Raw genomic sequence first — 21,025 nt, forward strand, 5'->3', positions numbered from 1 at the left:
GTTTAACCAAATCTATGTATCAACCAAACAAAAATGATTCATTAATGCTCCCAAAACATAGCTCCGTTAACAAAAGAAGTACACTTTAGAGTGTTACTCATTGAACCCTCAGATTCAGTGTTCGACCCTAACCAGGAAAAAAGCTCAACAATTAGAGTGATTCTAAAACTTAAAAATCGTTTGTTGCTCTCACGTTTGCAACAGAATTAGAGATTGAACTAGTCGTTGAGTCTCTAATTTACATCTCTTGCTGATATCGTGAAATCGAATAACAAGAGCGTTCATGATGGTGCGTTAACCAAAAACAAAAATAGTTCGTTGATATTTGCTCATAACTCAAATTGAACATTTACTTGAAGTAAAACCAAAACCATGGTGACTCAAAGAGTTTTAAATCAATTTTACCGCCATACCGATGGCCGCTGACAATTTTAGAAACTCATAAGGGTCAACAACTGTCGCTTTCCCATCAAATAATCTGGTGGAGGAAACAACATCTTGGGAAAATTTTAATACAGACGTCCTATTATAGCAACGTTGTGATGACATATTTTAAATTTTTTAATTTTAATCATAAATTATGTTAATATTTTTCTCAATAAGCAGTAGTTAAAACACAAGATCTGTTTAGCATCAGCTGCTTCACATTCCAAACTCAAAGTCCAAAATTCTCAGCAAAAAAACAAATAAATAACGAAGTCCAAATTGAAATGAAAAAATAAAACAGAATATAGAAGAGGAACACGACAAATATCCAGAAGAACCAGGACATCCTGCCAGCCTCTGGCGACAAAGAATAGAAGAAATTGGTCCCATTGGACAGTTCATATCCAATATATATAACCAAAAAAATAGCACCTACCCACCTCTAGTGAAATGCCTGGGCCAGGATCACCCAGAGAGAGAAAGAGAGAGAGAGAGGTAAAAATTATACAAAACAAAAATAGAAAGTTATGTTGTCGGAGGCAAGATATGCTTCACAGAGATAGCCTTCTGTGGATTGAGAAGGCATGCTTGGAAAATGTATTTTTCCAATCCTTAAGCAGATGCTCCTGTTCTGAGCCACCATGCCATGCTTACCCAGTTCAAATCACCACAACACAACATGGATTCTCCCTTATGAGGTCAGGCAAACATTTCTCTCACAGGATACAAGGAAAAATAGAAGGGAAAAGCCGCAGTTGGCATAAGCAAGGGAGAAGGTTGCAATGGAGAATGATAGACAAATATAGTCAAGTCTTTTTTGGTCAGTCTGGTATACCACTAGGTTCTTTTACAGGTTTTGAGGCTCCATTAATGGCCATATTCCCAACTCCAACCTCCATGGCCTCCCTCTCATCCTTCTCCCTCTTCTTCTCACAATTACCATTTGGTGTCGCCTGGGGCATAGATGGCTCAAGAAGCCGAGGGCCTGCACTGATCCATGGATGAGTGAGGCACTGGGCTGCTGTGGGTCTTTTTTCAGGGATAAAATCTAGTATGGGAACAAGGAAATCAGTCATGTCACTTGCCTCTTGCTCACTAAACTCATACTTCTCCATGAGCACTTTATTGAGAGGCCAGAAGCGCAATCGACGGATGTGCCTCAGATCCCCATATCTGTTGAAGAATTCCCGGGAATAGCGGCCACCTAAAGCAATCTACAACATGTGTTCAAAATGCAGCAGTATCACAATATGAACCCAGGGTTGCATGTACAAAATTGTAACTTCATGGGAGTCCAATTTAAATGTTCAAGTGTTTGTGAAAACCAAGTTAATCACTTTCAGCAAGATACATATAGCACTATTTACCTTACGGGGCATCATTCCAAGAAGCTCCATCATCAATGCCAAGTGATCCTACAAAGTCATCAAATTATAAACAAGAACTGAACTCGACATGGAATAAAAGGCATAAAATTGAAGAACATAAATCTGATAGCATTATTTAGAACATCAAAGCTCAAAAGTAACAATGCTGATAAGATAATTTTACTCATTAAACTGGTCTGCTAAAGGCTATCCCTTCTAGCAAAATAAATACAACTTAACTCAGAGAGCACTTAACTGAAGAACATAAATCTCAAACAATATTCACGCGATACAAGTCAACATAAATGGCAAGTCTGAATAAAACATCCATGGCAAACTGATTAAATGAAAGTTGTGAGAAGGATGGAAATAAGAAGGCATATACCAATGCGTATGCCCAACCTAAGAGAAGAATCATCAGTTTGGGAAAATTTCCCAATCCCTATGCCACCTCATATTTGGGAGGAATATTGCTTTTACTGGATGCCATTGACAAAGCTTAAAGTAAAATGGTAGAATAACAAGGGTTATGGTCTGTCAACAATCATGGTGTCCCCACATGGACGCCTTAAGGTGGCACTACACCACTTCCAGAAGAGTATTGGGTGCTCTGGTCTAGTGGTTCAAGCTTGTCTATTAAGAATTCTATCAACCTCAGGCTCGTTTCAAGCTTAAACTTCAAGCTCAATCTTGGCTCGTTAAGAATTTTGCTTGGCTCAAGCTCAACTCACGCTTAGCTCACTTCACGCTCGGCTCGAGCTCAACTCATGCCCGGCTTGTTTATATTAATGCTTTCAAAATGCTTTTTTATGCATCCCAAATTTAAAGCATTTTTAATTAGTTATGTTTTAATATATATTTTACACTAGTAGAACAAATAAATTTAGTATATTTTAATATTTATTTAAATTTTAAATAATATAGACAATGTGACAAAAAAATTATAAGTTGTAAAAAGCACACATTATGTTAGAACAAGTCTGCAATGAGCCTATAAACAAGCTTATTCGTGAGCCCAAACGAGCTGGGTACCCTAAAGCTCAAGCTAGGCTCATTTACTAAACAAGCCTAAAAGTTAGGCTTAAGCTTGTTTGTTCAACTAAATGAACAAACCCTAATGAGGGAGCTTCGCTGTTCACAAGCACCCTGCTCGTTTTCAGCCCCACCTAAGACACTAGAATTGGTGGTCAATTTCCAGCCACCTCACAACAATAAGTACAAACAAAAGGACAATTTATACTGACCACCTGGAAGTATGACTGCACAACAGACAAACACCGTGTAGCATAAGAAATTACACTGATCTCCCGCATTAGAGTTTGTAGTTGACAAAGTTGACTTTGATTGTTACATGAAATTTACTGCCCTTATCATCCAAAAAGAAGTATGACTGCACAACAGACAAACACCACGTGGTATAAGAAATTACACTAATCATCCAAAAAAGACCTTGATTGTAACATGGAATTTTTTGCCCTTATCATCCAAAAAAGATGTTTAAATGAGTGGCCAACCACCTATTACCAATAGGCCTGATATGGAGAGCATAGAAGCAGATATTTTTGGAAGATACTACTCTAGGTGTAATTATAGCACATCTTATTTATTTATTTCCTGGTTAATCTTTCATTTACCATGTTCCCATTTTAATTACTTAGGGTGCGTTTGATAGGAGTGGAAAATGAGGGTGGAATTCGAATTCCATCTAAATTTCAAAAAATTCTATCAAACAGCTTTTCAATTCCATGGAATTCGAATTCCATCTTAGTTCAAAAAGTGAAGATTTTCCTTGAAATCAAAGAATTGGAATTCCTAGGGGTTGGAGTGAGAATTGGAATTCCACTCTCATTTTCCACCTCTATCAAACGCACCCTTAAAGAATCCTAATGAGGGATTACTTGAGGTTTCCTAACTGGAATAGGATTAATAGCCTATATAATCTGTTTTGGATGCATTCTTCAGGACAGCTTTGACATTGATTTGAAATTCTCCCATTCAGCTCTCTCAATTTGTTCTTTGTATTGTTAATTCTGCATCATTTTTTGTATAGAGCTTTTAATCATAGGAAGAAATACTTCTGCTTAGCCTACAGGTGTCAAATGGGCTGGCCCACACCCAGGCATGACCCAGGCATATGGATGCGCTAGAACGGGGGGGTCTGACCCCCAGCACCGCCTGCAACATGCAGGCCATGCCAGGCCAACAAGCAGCCCCACACGTGGCAGTCTGTCTGCCTTTGCAGCCTCCAAGAGTAAAATATGGACCTGGTATAAATATGGGATGGCCGGGTTTGTATTTCCCCCTTGACTCGCTTTTTGCCTCTCTCTATTCAAATTTGAAAGCACTCCTTTCTCACTCTCAAAGTTATATTCAAATATTTAATCAATCTTGTTTCCAAATTTTAGCATTGCAAAATCTACAATAAGATCTTGTCCATAAAGGAGGTAAGAGAGGGCATATACAGAGAGGAATCCTCCCTCAACCACAAAAATATGAAGTTGCATCAGTGAAAAAATCCTAGGACCACCAGTACGTGGCAACAACTGGAATCAGATGATTTTTTAAAGAAATAATAATAATCTAACTGCTAAAGGACACAGCAAATATGACATGTGAACAGCTGGCAGTAATGGATAGCCGTTCAAAACGAAAGCAGAAATGATTCCACTAGTCCAAACAGCAAATTGAATATGATGGTTCAACTTATAAAAAGTAGAGAATGGCTGGTTCAAGCAAGCTCAGCTTGCTCAACATAGTGCAACCTGAAATTGATCTCCTCTTCAAAAACAAAAAGAATAAGTGCAAGAATCAATTTGGAAGTAACAACAAAAACCTAAGTGGTAGTTTGACAGAATTTTCAGTTCTGAGTTCCTATTCAGTTTTGGTTTTTAGTTTTTTGTGTTCAGTCTTCATTTTTGGTTACAAAAAATGAAAACCAAGTTTGTCATATGATAACACTGTTCGGTTTTTTGATTTTGAAAACAAAAACTAAAATAATGAATGGTGAAAAGTTTACTTTTTCTTGTTACTAAATATATCATAAGTTACATATGAAAAGTTTACTCTCAAAACTTTTGAAAACAAACAGTAGTAATCAAACTTAGTTTACTGTTTTCCTTTTCGAAATTTGAGAACAACCAAAAACTGAAAATAGAAGTCCAACCAAACAGACCCCAGATGACTAGATACTAAGCTTCCGAGACAAGAGGGTAAAGTCAACTGTTTAGTTGTTTATGGTTAAATCAACAAGATATCACATTCATGGAGATTCATGATCAGAGATTTGAGGCTAGAATATGACAGCATTTCTTCTTCTGCTTTTTTTTTTTTTTGTGTTCTTTTTTTCCTTTTTTGTCCTTTGATAGATAAGGGTAGGATTGTAGTTGCATAATTTGTGGCGCCCACCCCCCCCTCCCCAACAGCATTCCTGACCACACATACTCAACTGCAGTACAAAGTCTTACTAGAACAGCAATACGACTTGGATCACCAAAAATGGTGACCACAATATAGAGTTTCCAGGTAACTTGATAGCCAAAATTCAAATATCTAAACCCAGAAATCAATGGGAGATGAAGGAAGTTTGCCTTATCTTCCCACAGTGAAGTTGTAGCAGCAAACTAGAAGAGAATTTTTCTGAAGGAAGCCTGGGAAACAAAGAAATCTAACTAAGAATATACAAAACCTTTATGAATATACTAAAATTTTCATTGCAACATTTTATGAATATGCTGAAGTTTCAAATTTGAGTAAGCATACCGATACATTATTTAAAATGAACCACAAACCAATCAAACATACCAACTAATCCTACCCCCACGAATGCATATCTAGCTAAGTAGATCATATCATTTTAAACAATTATTTTTGCCTATCAAATTAGTTAATTTTATTTTCCACTTAAAAGAATGGGAAATGATACCAACTGAGAAACAAAGATTTAGTAATATGATTAAAGGGCCACATAAACATTAAAAAAAAAACATTGCAGACTTGTCATTTAGAATCCTTGAAAGAAAACTACAAACTTCCCCCCTCCATACATTATAAAAAAAAACAGTTCTGAAGACAGTCAAATTAAAATGCTTCATATTCAGTGTCCTAAGACAACCCTTAGTTGTAGGGAATCAGAGAATTAGGAGAGGAATTAGGAGATAAGCAGAGCAGTTATGCATATTGGAGTTGTTATTTTTACAGTTATGTAATAGTGGGGTGTTATTTTTACAGTTTAGTAGTGGAGTGTTATTTTATAGTTGTGTAGTAGTGGTAACTGCTGTAAATAATTGCCCTATATAAAGCTATACCACAATATGCCGAGGCTATCAAGCAATTATATTGAAGTTATCCCATTTTTCTCTCTATCTACTCTATGTTTCCTTTGTTATTCTCTCTATTTTCTCCCTAAATTATCTCATTTCTCTCTATTCTCTGATTCCCTCTGTTCTTCTCTTTGTTTTCTCCCTACATTTTCTCATTTCTCCCTCTCCTTCTTTCATCTTTCACGATTGTCAACTAGAAATCCTAGATTCAAAACCTAGGATCCTGACAATTGGTATCAGAAAAGTGGATTCTTGGACTGCTAACTTGATAGTTTGGATCTATTAGAGATGGTAAGACGGAACTAGAATGAAACAATTGGAGGTGCAAGTTAACCAAGTTAGGTATGTGGTAACTAATCTAAAAAACTAAATGGAGGCCTTGGAAGAAAGATCAAGTAAGCATGACGAAGCAATTCAATCATTGGAGAACAAGTTAGATGCTTCGATAGATGGACTGGCTAAAAGAATTGATGGTTCTTACAGATGTTTTCCAGAATTCTGCAAATTAGTGTACTGAGGGACTTTCCACTGAAGGAGAATCCTGATCCAATTCTGGAAGATAATGAGTCCCAATTGTAAGAAGATGAACAACCTGCCAAAGCTATACAATAAAGCTTGAATGTTGAATCTCCATTCAGGGGCAGAAATGCTAATGTTTATCAACCGATACCTTTTCCCTATTCAACAGGGTTTAGGATATGTACTGGCTGCAACACTGAGATTGGTTATGGAAGATTCCTGAATTGCATGGGTGCAGTTTGGCATCCAGAATGTTTCAGATGCCCTGCCTCTGCAATCAACCAATTTGTGATTATGAGTTTTCTACGTTTGGGAATTATCCTTATTACAAGTCTTGCTACAAGGAGCATTATCACCCAAAATGTGACATCTGCAAGCATTTTATACCAACAAATGCTATTGGGTTAATTGAATATAGAGCGCATCCTTCTAGGTCCAGAATGACATAACCTTAGGAGATATTTGCAATTTCTTTGGAACACATGGGTGCTGTTATGATTCAATTAGCAATCAAATTTGCCTATAAAATGGATACTGTAAGAGGAGGGGATTATGCTTGAATTGATTAAAGGAAATTCTCATTTCCCTCTAAGATTTCTCTCCAATCTCCCTCTCGTTTCTCTCTACTGCTCTCCCTCATTTCTCTCTAAATTCTTCCCCATTTCTGTCCAATCTTCCCCTAATTCCCTCTGTTCTTGGATTTCTCTATTGGATACCCATTCTTCCCTAATCTCCCTTCATTTCTTCAGATATAACTCTCTCAATTCCACCCCAATTACTTCTTAAACCTGTTATGAACCCTAGGTTAATGACACAAAAGTACTGTCCTTTTCATGAGCATTGTCACGACCCTAGGGGGTAGTACTGTAATTGGGAGGGTATTAACCTTGTAAACCGTTAGGCTCTAACTAAAGGAGTTGGTTGGTTAATAGGCAGGAATGGGTTGATTATATAACAGCTTGTGTTAGGCTACTTGTTAGGTTGTTAAGTAGTTAGAAGAGTTGCTGAATTAGTTAAGAGGTTCTATATAAGGGAACCTATAGCATTGTGGAGGGATATCGATTGAATGAATAATCAATTCCTCATTCTCTCTCTCCCTTTTTCCCTTAATTTGTTCTGTCTCTCCCTCTCATTCTGTTCTTCTTCTTCTAAATTCCTATTCAAACCCTAGGACACCCTAGGGTCTTGACAAGTGGTATCAGAGCCAATGTTCTTGGCTGTGGATCCAACTAATTCCAGTAGTAAATTTTGACGATTCCGGCAACATAGAATCCAATAGCGGACCAGATTTTAGCAAGTTCAATTGGGGCGTGACATTGGAATTTACGAGTGAGTAAGTCCGGCCCGACTACAGGAGGCCGAACGGACGAACGAAAGCAGGTGATCTGGGTTGACGGATGCAAGCAAGGCGCAACCCAAGACGAGGCAGTACGACGGACGTGAGGCTGGTGCAGCTGCAAGAGGCGATCGTGATTAAAGCTTACAGACAGACGCAAAGCGGGTGAAGCAATCTGAGTTTGGGGTGGAATTGACCAAGTTGCTGGAGATAATTCAAAAAGCGGCAAGTTCGATGACTTCGGAACAATTAATTCCATCAAAGTCAGAGGCTTGCGGCCTTTGGACACAGTGATTGGGTGAGTGAAGGCATAGCGTGGAAGCAGGCCCGGGTGATCTTGAATTCCTTGGTGCAATTCTTGGCGATGATTCCAACAAATTCTGACTTCTAACCACTGGTCGGCGATTGGGTAAGAAGTGAACGCAGGCTTGGGGTGATCTTGAATCTGCAACGCAGAATGGAAGGCTGTGACTACAAAGATTTTCGGTTGGAATTGAAAGACGAAGCTAGTTTTGGAGACGACGGCTCGGATATTTAAGTCACAGCAGAGCGGGTGACAAGGGAAGCTGGCAGCCGGCGAGGTGGGTCAAGTACGCGAGTCTGACGTAAGCAACATGACCAGACCAAGGGTTACGAGGCTGGTACGGAAGTCCGACGAGGGATTTTGGTTGCAATTGAATTTCAACACTCTTGGGGGTTAATGCATCCGACGGTTTTGGGTCGGAATTGGAGTAGGAGTCCGATAGGAATTGGAAGGCGAATTCCGGTTGTGAGTCAGGCGGTGAGTGAAGCTTCAAGATTTAGTCTTCATTGAATTTCAAGACCGATGGTTCTTGTCTGAGAAGTTCGGCCATTTCTGAAGCAAATTCCGACTTGGGTCGGAATTGAACGCGAAATTGGAACAAAAAATTTCCATAGGTGGGACTAAACTCAAGCCAATAGTGGTGGGCGGAAGCCATCGCGATGTTGGGCTTCATGAATCTGTAGTGATTGGAAATTGAAGGACAGTGGTCGGTGATTAGGTGGTTGGTGTTGGGTTTCTTGAATCAGTAGCGATCGAAAATTGAAGGTGAATTTAAGTGATCAAGGACTGAAGCTGGAGCAGACCCAAACTGCGACCAATTCCATTGCGGACAATTAGCCGACTTGGGAGGCGAGCAACGACTCTCGATCAAGTCCAAAAATCTAGAAGCCACAAAGAACCGCACGCTGAGCAGGAGGTAATCTCTGGGAAGCGAAGCAGGAGATTTCGGCTGATTCCGGCGGATTCCAATTGAGGCAGAATTAGTTGGCAGAACCTAAGGCCACTAAAGAGGCGAATTAGGTTTACCAGAACCAATTCCGGTTGCCAAGGGGATCCTTAAAAGCTAATCAAGAAGCTGTGTCAGGGGTGAATTCTCAAGAGTTGAACCTATCAAGATGGCCGAAGAACTTCTTGAAAGTGCTCATCCATTTGGTAAAACATTTGAGGAAACATGTGATGCGACGAGGGAAGCAATCAAGGAAGTCGACATAAAGTTGGACGACCTTTTGATTCTAGTTTCACTTAAATTTCAGGTTAGTATTCCGATTGAATGTTTTTCTAAGGAATACTTTGCTTCCTTCAACCAGATTGGAGGTAAGAATTACATAGAGGAGCTTAACAAACTGAAGCAAGATGGATCGATTTTGGAGTATTTGGTCAGATTTGAGAAATTGAAAGCAGTTGTGCTCAAATTCCATCCAACTTTAACCGACCGAGTCTTATTTTGTGTCAAAATTCATTAATGGTCTTGATGATGTTCTAAGGCTTAGTGTGAAAATGTTTTGCCCTACTACGGTGGAACAAGCGGCGGAGAAGGCAAGGTTGCAAGAAGTGGCACTAAAAGCCATTTATAGAAAGCACGAGCTGCCACCAAAAAATTATTGTAAGAGCAGCTCGCAAGTTCGTAACGGATCACATGTCACTATAGGAGTTTGGACAAAACAGTTAGGGCCAAAACAACTTGACAATAGCTCTAAGGATGCTGATACAGAAGCTGTTGAGGGTGGACAGGCAGCCGACGAGGACTCGGACCAAAGAAAAAAATTGGAGGCTGAGGGTAAGAATGGGTCTGAGGAAGCAAATTCTAAGAGTATTGTTGCTTTGCATTTAGTTGTGGAAAAAGCTGAGGAGTCACAAGTCAAGGAAATTCCAAGTGAAGAAACTAACCTTGTCGTTTTGAGCAATTTTGATCCCGAGCCGTATGACAGTATTGTTGTCATTTCACCTGGTGTGAACCAGATTCGGATGATGAAGGAAGAAAATGTTGCTGCTATTTGGTTAAAGAGTTTTGACATTAAAGAAGGGACCCTTAACATGTCGATCCTTGGAATTTACATTTTGTTTTGGCAACAAGAACAAAAGCAACAGAACGCAAGAGAAGATGGGACAAAGCTGAGGAGAAAAAAGAAAGTAGGGAAAAAGAGGAGAAGAATAAATCTGATTGTTAAGACTGGAATTGGATGAAGAACAGGGATTAGCAGCTGTCAATTCTTGGGGACAAGAATTGTTTGAAGGGATGGGGATTGTCACAACCCTAAGGGGTAGTACTGTAATTGGGAGGGTATTAACCTTGTAAACCGTTAGGCTCTAACTAAAGGAGTCGGTTGGTTAATAGGCAGGAATGGGTTGATTATATAATAGCTTGTGTTACGCTACTTGTTAGGTTGTTAAGTAGTTAGAAGAGTTGTTGAATTAGTTAAGAGGTTCTATATAAGGGAACCTATAGCATTGTGGAAGGATATCAATTGAATAAATAATCAATTCCTCATTCTCTCTCTCCCTTTTTCCCTTAATTTGTTTTGTCTCTCCCTCTCATTATGTTCTTCTTCTTCTAAATTCCTATTCAAACCCTAGGACACTCTAGGGTCTTGACAAGCATGATGGGACTCCTTGGTGCTGTAGGTGTGAGCGAATGGAGCCAAGGGAAACAAGAATCAATTCCTCATTCTCTCTCTCCCTTTTTCCCTTAATTTGTTTTGTCTCTCCCTCTCATTATGTTCTTCTTCTTCTAAATTCCTATTCAAACCCTAGGACACTCTAGGGTCTTGACAAGCATGATGGGACTCCTTGTTGCTGTAGATGATGGTCGAAAGCTCTGCCTAGAGTGTCTCAACTCGGCAATAATGGATACTAGTGTCAGCCCCTTTACAAGAATTTTATGAAGAAATTGAAGTGTCTGATAAAAATTTCCTTGAAGATGCACCCGAATAACAATACTTGAGAATTTCTGCCAGATCTCCTAGCTCAATTTCCTCTCAGTTCCTTTGATTTTCTTGAGGACAAGAAAATTTTGAAGGGAAGAGAAATGTCGAGAATCAAGGAATTTGGAGATGAATTATATGATAAGCGGAGCAGCTATGCGTACTGGAGTTGTTATTTTTATAGTGATATAGTAGTGGGGTGTTATTTTTTCAGTTATGTAGTAGTGGAGTGTTATTTTACAGTTATGTAGTAGTGGTAATTGCTGTAAATAACTGCTGGGATAGCCCTATATAAAGCTATACCACAATATGCCAAGGCAATCAAGCAATTATATTTAAGTTATCTCATTTTTCTATGTATCTACTCTCTGTTTCCCTTTGTTCTTCTCTCTATTTTCTCCCTAAATTCTCTTATTTCTCTCTATTCTCAGCTTCCCTCTGTTTTCTCTCTACATTTTCTCATTACTCCCTCTCCTTCTTTCTTCCTTCATGACTGTCAACTAGAAATCCTAGATTCAAAACCTAGGATCCTGACAATAGTCTCAAAACATGGTCTCCCAATCACACCTCTCACACACAAACATGAAGAGAGTATATAGACTGAACCATTAACAAATCCCAACCATAGAACATGGATGAGATATGAGTAAACAGCACAATAAACTTTGAGAACAGTGTTGAGTTACCTCATCCCGATCATAGTTCTCCCCGCTATGAGGATCAAAGAGGACGTCCCCAGTGACCAGCTCAAAACATATGCAGGCAAGTGACCACAAATCAGCTGATGTTGAATATTTAGATCCAAGGAGCACCTCCGGACACCTGTACTGCCGTGTCTGTATATCACTAGTAAATTGTTTGTACGTCCAACATGCATTCCCAAAATCAACCAATTTGCACTTAAGTTCAACCTCAGCCAACAGGTTTTGCCTAGTAGAACAACTCCCTTTTCTATGACCCTGATTTCCAGGAGGTGCACCCTGTACTTCATCAGTGTTAGACGATTTTATCTTTTTACTGTTTGTTGGTGCATCAACAGAATCTCCATGTGATTTTTCGTCATTATGAGAGCCTTCTGAGGCAGGTGTTTCCCCATCTATGTCAATTTCCTCACAAGTGTTTGATGATTTTATCTTTTCACAGTTTGCTGGTGCACCAACAGAATCTCCATGTGATTTCGAGCCTTCTGAGGCAGGTGTTTGCCCATCTATGTCAATTTCCTCGTAAGCTTCCTTCCCAACACAATTTTGAGCTGCCCGTTTAGCTTTCCTCCTAATTTTCTTTTTCTGATTCCTCGTAAGGTCACTTTTCAAGCTCCCAATATCTTTGGAAGCACCAGACTCAGACACAATCTTACCTTTACTTGTTGGAAGGATAAGAGGTGCGCCTGACTTCCTTGGATCTCTAGCTGGATCAATCATAGAACAAAGCAGTATATTCTCTGGCTTCAAATCAGTATGTATGATTGAAAGCTGGCGATGCAAGTAATCCAATCCAACTAAAACGTGAAAGCAAATCTCTTTAACCATGTGAAGTGGCAGGCCCCGATAGTCCGAATACTTAATAAGAGTCAAAAGATTATCACCCAAATACTCAAAAACCATGCAAACATGCTGCCCGTTTGGCCCCGAATGCTTGAAATGATCCAAAAGCTTCACAACACACTTTTTATCATCTGGATCTCCCTCGGCAATCTGCTTTAGGATCGTTATCTCATCCATTGCTGCTTCAGTATAATGCTGAGCGCTCTTTTGTACTTTTAAGGCCACATATCTCTACGAAAAATGGTTTTTGTTGTATTAAATAGTTAAATGGAAGTAAAATTGCCAAATTGAAAAGAACAACAATAGATTAAAAATAAAAGATTTCATACAACCAAAAAAAGGGACTCTAGCCAACACAAAGAAAAAAGAATTCCTTGCCGTCCAAATTCCCCGCAATACTTTCTTTCATCGAATCAGAATTGATATAATTTTCTACATTAAAAAGGCCGGATAAAAATTTCAACAAGAAAGGTTAAGAAAGTACACTAGCTTCCGTAGAAGTTGGGACGAATCAGTTGACTCTACCTAAAAGAACAAAAACCAGAAGGAGAAAAAAAAAGTGGACAGGAGCGAGAAAGCTAGTCATTCTTGAAAATAAAAACGCTATCGATTTCTTGTTCTCGACTAATCAGTAAAAGAAGCTCCATGAAAACAAATAAAGATACATTCTTGACGCAGCAGAGAATCACAAAATCTGCACGCGACAGAGACGAAACGAGGGTGAGACATCAACGATTGTGCACACAACAATGTCGTATACAAAAAGGAATCTGAATAACATACAGATTTCTGAGCGTCCCAAGCAAGCCAGACAGTGGAGAAATGGCCCCAACCAAGCTTGCTCTGCACGACGTAGCGCCCGTGCTTGAAGGTATCGCCGATTCGGACGGCGTGGTAGCCGCCGCGCCTGTAGTCGTCAGTGCCTTCATCCTCCGACGTGTATTCGCTGATTTCGCTTCGATCCCCGTCCCCGTCCTCCGCCATTGAACAACCAGATATGACGACTGATATCACGAACAGTAATAGAATGAAATTTGAGAGTTGAATCGATTGGTTTTGGATCGAAACTGGTAAGCGATAGCGGTTGAATCGAAGAAGGTGATCCAAGCTTGTTTAGTTCTCTCGAGTGAGAACCGGGAATTAGGGTTTCTTGAGTGGATGAAGAGAGAGAGTCTCGCTCTCTTCTTTCTATCTTGTTTGTCTCCGGAGGGTCTGTCTTGCCGGATGATAAAGGAAATGCCGAAAATGACAGCTCTATTCTCATCATTTTATAGCGTGGCTGTGACACCTGAGATTATAGGAAATCTCATTATTGGCGATTGTTTTTATGAGATAAAACATTTTTTAAAAAAATAATTTAGAAAACAAATTTAAAATGTGTTTTTTTTATTATTTGGTTGTAATCTAATGACGTGTTTGATAAGAGTGAAAAATAAAAATAAAATTTATTTTTTATCTAAATTCTAAAAAATTCTATCAAATAATTTTTTAATTTAATTTTAGTTCAAAAAATAAAAATTTTTCTTAAAATCAATGATTTGGAATTTCTAGGGGTTGGGATAAGAATTGAAATTTTACCTTTATTTTCCACCTTTATCAAACGCACCCTAAAAATTTTACTAAAAAATCAAACTTAGTATTTATCAGCCACTTTAAAAATTATAACATATTGCAGATAAATAAAATTTATTTTTCACAAACTAGACAAAAATAAATACCAATAAATAATAATTGATAAATGGGGATGAGGTGAAATAATAGTCAAAAACTCATCACATATTCAATCAATGTCCCTTTCGTGTTTCAACATGCTTTTCCAATAGTACAAATTGTCAATGCATTTGTGCATACATCTATCATTGATTTTCTTTCTTTAATATTCATCTGCGTAGTTTTTACTATTAGTTTGTCTCTATTTCTACTTTAAATATGTTTTTTGCTTTGATCTCAATAGACAAAATTACGAGAGAACAAGATAGGGAGAAAGACCTAGCGATAGAGTGAAATGGCAAGCTATGTAAGGCGACAAATTTGGGATAAAGTAGGGTTTAAGAAAAACAACTTCATTTCTTTACAAAGGGAAGTTGTTTTATGAAAATTATATCATAATTTTTAAATATTTTCCTATTAACTTAAAAGTGTTTTTAGTTAATCTCAATATTTGTATAATACTAGACACTAAAATATAGGGAATGTGTTTTATTGTTTATCACTTTCTCCCAAATAAATGGAATTTTAGTTGTGACTAAACTCTTTAGAATATAAAATGTGTGATTGATAAAATAAATAATATATTATATATATAAAAAATGTGTTATATGGTTTTTATATAAGAGCATTTCATATGTCATATAATACGTTACTTACGTTATATATTATACTAAAATTTACCCCAAAATAACTTGTAAAATCACCACTATAATTAGTATAGTAAATGGTAACCATGGTGTATTGAAAATTTTGAATTTGAATTTCGTGAATTTTAAATATTGAGAATTAATTTTATGTACTTTTAACATTTAAGTATGTTTTTTATATATATATAAAATAAAAAAATTATAAAATAATAGAGAAAAAAGACTAAGAATTATTTTCACAACTAAATAGTCGTTATACTTGTCTACTTTTATTTTCGATTTACTTTTCAAATTTTAAATTTATATATTGTTATATTATTTCCTTGCTTTCTGGAAATACTCGGCATGCAACCCGGGGCCACACTCCAACCCAATACAAAGGCCCAGCCCAAATTTACACCAAGCCTGAGCCCCAACTCCAAGCTCAAGCCCAAAAGTTCCAATGTTTCATTCAACAACAAAAATAAAGTAAATATGGTAATTTGAAATTGTGTTTATAAAATAAATTTTTAAAATTTTTGGTTTAAAAATTAAAAATAAAAAGTAATCACCAAAATTTGATAGTATTTTGCTTGCTAAACCTAACACGACCTTTGCCCTGTGGAGAATAGTAAATTCATTCGTTCTCTTTATCTGTAATAAAAATTATGGAACTCATCCTATGTTCATGGTTGAGAAAAAGTTTTTTACGTTTTTCTCTTCCTTTATCTATCTCTATATGTGACAAAAATAGTGAAATAATTAATTCAAAAAATCAATGGATGTTACGAATTCATCATGTTGATAGATCTTAATTCTTTGAATCCATTGGCCTTTACTCTTGATCTAAAAATAGATTGATATTGAACGCATTGTCTATCACCATTAATGGGATCCATTTATTGTGTTAAATCCTAATGACCGATGAGTTCCTTAATTTTTATTGTAAAAAGACATACAAAGACAAACTAACATACTAACTTATCCCTCCACCATGGCCACTAAAATAACTATTGATGATTTTTTTTTATTATTGTTAATTAGATAGAAAAATTAAGAAAAATATCAATTAAACTTAAATTAATTCAAGTTAGTTGATTGTGTGAAAATTTAACAAAATTGGTAGAAGGACATTTTTGGGTTAAGAAAATCACACAAGTGTTTGGAGCCAAAAAAAAAAACTCAAATCACATAGTGTTTTAAAGAATTTACCCTTAAAAAACGACTCTTCTCAAACTTTTTTATTTCTTTTACGATAATTAATTAGTCAGAGTGGTTTAAACTTTTTATTAAAAATTATATATTTATCATTAATTGAGGTTGAGATTGTGGCAAAACCAAAAAATGGCCTAAGACAAACACAGCCCAATATTGATTCCAAATTTAATCACTAGGTTGTGCCCAAGACACACAAATCCCTGCACTAACCCAGGCTTTATCCAAGCCCACCCCTAGCTCCAAGTCCATGGCCTAACTCTTAGCTCGGTCACCACTAATAAGAGACGCAGAATGATACCTTTGCAAGCAAAATGCATAAAATGCTCTCCAACTTTGGTCTTTTGGCTATTTAGCCTCTCAAATTTTAAAGTGGACCTCTTATGCTTTTAAATTTTTAATTTTAGAATAATCATACAACTCGTCTACTAATATGTTGTGCGTGAGTTACACGTGTTTAATGTTGACCCCTTACTGACCAAGCAATTGAGAGAATGTCACACATCACGCAATACACAATGGACCTAAGTCTCAATATTGTAAGAGATGAGGACTCATGATGAAGGAGGCCATAGTCGATGACCCTGGGCTCGTGAAAAAGGAAAGTGAAGATAGCGAAAACCTTTTGCGACACTCGACACCATCGATTCACAACCTTATTTGCTCAGTGCCATCATCGATTCAAAAACACAAACTGGATTAAGTCGCTATCATAGTCTATTTAGCCTCAAATATGGTCGATTGGTGGCAATAAAGGCTAGATTATGGTTGGTTGGTGATGAGGAATGAGAGACCATAGTTGGTCAATGAAGAGGAATGAGAAAGGTGAGTCAATAATAGGCAAACAATAAGTCGATCGGTGCTAAGGTAAGAGAGATGTCAATCGACAAAAATGGTGACGAAAAATCAATTAATGACAATGAAAAACACAAAAAGGTAGATAATAACTGTGGGATATGGAATGTAACACCTGAGAATAATTTTGAGGATAAAAATGATATTTGATAAAGGGCATAATTGGAATTTTGGGAAAAATAAGACTATAGGGCACACTAACACAGCTTTGGACGACCGAATTAATCAGAGGGGGTACCTCGGACCCTAGATAGCTAAGGAAAATGGTATAGTATCGACGAGCAATTAAAATTATGATTTTTAGTGATAAAAGAAATGAGATCGGGAACAGTTTTCGGTACAGCAAAAATACCTGCCAATTAGGGCGTATTACCGAATTGTTGTAAACAACGGCCAAAAAGTCAACAGATAGTGTCAAGGACTAGTATTCGATGTATAGAACAACCCTTAAGTGGTTTCAGGTTAAATCGAGTAGATTTAAGGTCAAATAAATCAATCGGGCCAAAGTGTAATTTTTAAAAATTGCCCGAGAGAGGTCTAAACGGCAATTTTTCAAAAGTTTCAAGGGGGAAATGAAAAGTATTAATCTTGAGGGTCTTAGTGAGGATGTTAGAAAGACCAGGGGCTTAAAGGAAAGGGCCAAAATGCAAAAGAAAAATTTCGGGGGGCTAAAATGTAATTTTCAAAAATTTCGCACGCACATGGCAGCCTGGCCGCGAGTTTTGGCCGAAAAATCCGACATTTGGCAGCCAAATCTTGTCAAGGGATGGCCGAGGACAGTCCTGGTGGCGTGAAGGGGAAGAAATGGTCGGAAATCGGCCACGTGGGGATCATTTTTACCTATAAATACTGAAAGTATTCGGCCAAGAAAGAAGCACCAAATCGAGCTCGTTCTTGAACGATTTTTGGAGCTTTGATAGAGGACTTTTGGTCTCTAGGCATCAAGGATCATTTTGGGAGTATTTTGAAGCATTTTGGTGAATGTTTGAGGGGGTTTCGAGTTTGGCCGAGGGTTTGAGGCGGTCCGCCTTTCGTCGCCTGCAACTGGCCATTTGGGCCGTTTTCCGGTGGCCTTTTGGCCTAATTTTTGTGGCATCGTGATCGACTAATTGAGGGCTTTCGGAGGGTTCCAGTTTCGTGGTGATCGGAGCAACCCCCGGCGGCCAGCTAGAGGTTGAAGACGGTGGGGCGTGACTGCCACGCGCCAGTAAATTTTGCCCAGCCACTCGCCAAGCGCGTGAGGGCGCGTGAGCAAGGATATTTCAGTAATTTCAATTCCAGTATTTTTAATTAATTATTTTAAGAATTATGGTGTTGAAATATTTGGAAAAATAGTTGAGAAAATAATTATTTTGGAATTATCGAGGTGAAAAATGGGAGAAAATAGAGAAAATTGAAATAATTGAGGAAAATAGATTTTAATGTTTCCTTTATTACTTATGGTGCTTAGGAAGTGTTGTGGTTCGAGGCTAACTGTAAATTCAAGTGTCTGTGATTTGGCACGCATAACGAGGTTGTGCACGAGGATCGAGGCAGTCTGAATCCGTCAAGGTGAGTATTCGCCCCCAACTTTGTTTTGAATTGTGAGTGGTTCTACCCGAAAAGACTTTAAGTGACACGTGAATGGTTTACTGTGAACGTTCATCCCTATGGCTTGGTTTATTATGGTTGTCCAAATAATTATTTACACATGCATTGAATTTCGTACGGTAAATTGCATACATTGAGATGTTAATTTTATGCATGTTATGATTTTTCGGCATTGGCTTGTTTTGTGTCGTCCATGTGGGACGTGGGTTGGTAACTTGTGACGTAGCCCAGAGTGACAGCACTCGGGATGCGTACCTAGGATTAATGCTAGGTGACCCACTTGGAACGGGGCTGAGACGGACTTCACCCTACGGGACCCAAGTGGCGGGGCTGAGAGTGGACACCACCCCGGTTGTTAGCTCAAGTGGCGGGGCTGCAAGTGGACACCACCCCAGGTTCCTTTGAGTAATAGCATTAATGCCGAGGTGACGTCGATTCCGAGAATAGTGCTGATGTGATGCTCTTGGGGCTAGGGTTGCGTTGGGTTTGAGCGTAAAGCCTAACAATGACAATGGAGTGATTCCCGGGTTCATATGTCGAGGTTGTCCCTCCTAAGCAGGATTGTTTTGCCAATAGGCCGAAATGGTTGTGTCGCCTTTAGAGAGATTGCATTTTCCCCGGTTAGGGTTAAGTACTATGTGGGATTCTCTTAGGCTGGTGCATGTCGGGATTTATCGATTTGGTATATGATTTTTCATATCTGCATGAAAACGTTTTTGAACTCTCACTTAGATGATTCAGCATCTAATTTGGACTATGTCCCTGAAATATTCAAACGTTCTAGGTGAAAGCAGTGGCGCCAAGGGAAAGAATATCATCAAGATGTAGCGGCTATGTTTAGTTTTTGTAGATTTTGTCCATGATTACGATGTTCAGAGGTTATGTAATATTTTGATATTTTCATGTGAAACATCGATTTAGATATTGTAAAGAAATTGTCGGTTATATATATTTGAGGTTTCGATCTTGCTTCCGCTGATGTGATTGATATTACCTGTCTTAGTCTATTAATTCTTAAATTTTGATATGCTAAGAAGGTACGATCGGGATTGTCGGGAAATGACTATGATGAAGGTATGTATGTCGAGAGGCTTGTGTTGTGATGTGAAAAAAAAAAAATATTCCCGAAATCTCGAGGTAATGCACGTTGTGGGAAAACGGGACGTTACATGGAAGATATCAATTGACATAAGCAAAAATTATAGGTCAATTGACGATGATAAAAAAGATAAGAAATAGACGATAAAGGTGAAAGGTTATTGACACGATAAAAAATGATGAAAAAGTTAAAAAATTTAGTCGTGTTCCTTAATCACGCATGAGTTCACGTGTTATGTCAATTGAATTAAAACTATTCATGAATTCAAGTGTTATGTCGATTGAATTAACAGTATTCGTAAATTCACATGTTATGTCAATTGAATTAACAGTATCTGTGAATTCACGTGTTATGTCGATTGAATTAACAGTATCCGTAAATTCACGTGTTATGTCAATTGAATTAAGAGGTGTGTGAATATTACAAAATAAAAAAATTGAGAGGCACAATATAATATCCTAATATTTTGAAATGAAAAAAGAATTATTGAAATGATTTATTTATTATTTATTTGTAATTTATGAATGAGAGAAATCACAAATGATTGTGTCTTAGAATAGGGAGACCATGGAGAGTTTTTGTAGGGATTTCCGACGTTTGAGTGGAATTCGGGAAACTGATATCCGGCATTTATGTAAAACTAATTGTTTCGCACGTACGACTAAGAAGGGCTGTCGCTCAAGCTGTCGCGCGCGCGCGCGTAAAGGAAAGCAAGGGGTCGCGGGTTCGAGTCCACGGGCAGCGAAGGCTGAATTTTCGCTGGAGCAACAACCCAGGGGGCGAAAACGATGTGTGATGATTTGATGTAGCATTAATTGAGATGTGAGAGCAGCAGCAGCGGCATTCATTTGAGATGGGATTTTGAGAATACAGGTAATTATTTCAAAGCTTCAATGGGAATATGGGTAGTAATCTGTACAGCACAGTTGAGAGATGGAGTTGGAATTGGGATTGGTCTGTAAAAAATTTGTGATAAATGGAGAACACACGTGGACCTGAAAGAACATTGAGGAGATTAATTTGATTGACTATAGATAGCGCGGTGCAGAGTGAAAATGACGAAAATATTCCCACAATTGATTTCCCGTCCTTTGCCCGCCTATAAATAGTAAATACGTGGAGGTGGAGAATAAATCAGAATGCGTGAAAGTAAAAGTTGAGAGAAACAAGCTGCCGGCAGGCGTGATTAAACAA

General features: G+C 38.0%; 1 protein-coding gene across 3 annotated transcripts; it reads right to left on the reverse strand.

Annotated features, from left to right (window-relative positions):
* Window positions 1-705: 705 nt before the first annotated feature.
* On the reverse strand, window positions 706-13,960 carry LOC127792118 (uncharacterized). 3 transcript variants are annotated; one of them, XM_052322492.1, is made up of 5 exons: window positions 13,520-13,960; window positions 11,879-12,967; window positions 1,794-1,841; window positions 1,512-1,640; window positions 706-1,411 (listed from the first exon to the last, which is right to left on the reverse strand). In XM_052322492.1, the coding sequence occupies exons 1-5, from the start codon at window positions 13,718-13,720 to the stop codon at window positions 1,274-1,276; spliced, it is 1,605 nt and encodes a 534-aa protein (XP_052178452.1). In that variant the 5' UTR covers window positions 13,721-13,960; the 3' UTR covers window positions 706-1,273. The 3 variants fall into 3 exon arrangements, with proteins under 3 accessions (XP_052178452.1, XP_052178442.1, XP_052178458.1); XM_052322482.1 differs by having other exon boundaries at window positions 706-1,640; XM_052322498.1 differs by having other exon boundaries at window positions 706-1,640; window positions 11,879-13,430; window positions 13,520-13,659.
* Between the last annotated feature and the right edge of the window lie 7,065 nt (window positions 13,961-21,025).

Source organism: Diospyros lotus, chromosome 1 (assembly GCF_014633365.1).
Source record: "Diospyros lotus cultivar Yz01 chromosome 1, ASM1463336v1, whole genome shotgun sequence".
Lineage (NCBI taxonomy): Eukaryota > Viridiplantae > Streptophyta > Magnoliopsida > Ericales > Ebenaceae > Diospyros > Diospyros lotus.

What these genes read in the sequence shown, in the direction of transcription:
- LOC127792118 (XM_052322482.1), bottom strand. Translation starts at nt 13,720, where the DNA reads ATGGCGGAGGACGGGGACGGGGATCGAAGCGAAATCAGCGAATACACG. An exon ending in CTTGGGACGCTCAGAAATCT is followed by an intron (nt 12,968 to 13,519) that starts GTATGTTATTCA and finishes CATTTTTCGTAG; the next exon opens with AGATATGTGGCCTTAAAAGT. An exon ending in AGAACTATGATCGGGATGAG is followed by an intron (nt 1,842 to 11,878) that starts GTAACTCAACAC and finishes ATGACTTTGTAG; the next exon opens with GATCACTTGGCATTGATGAT.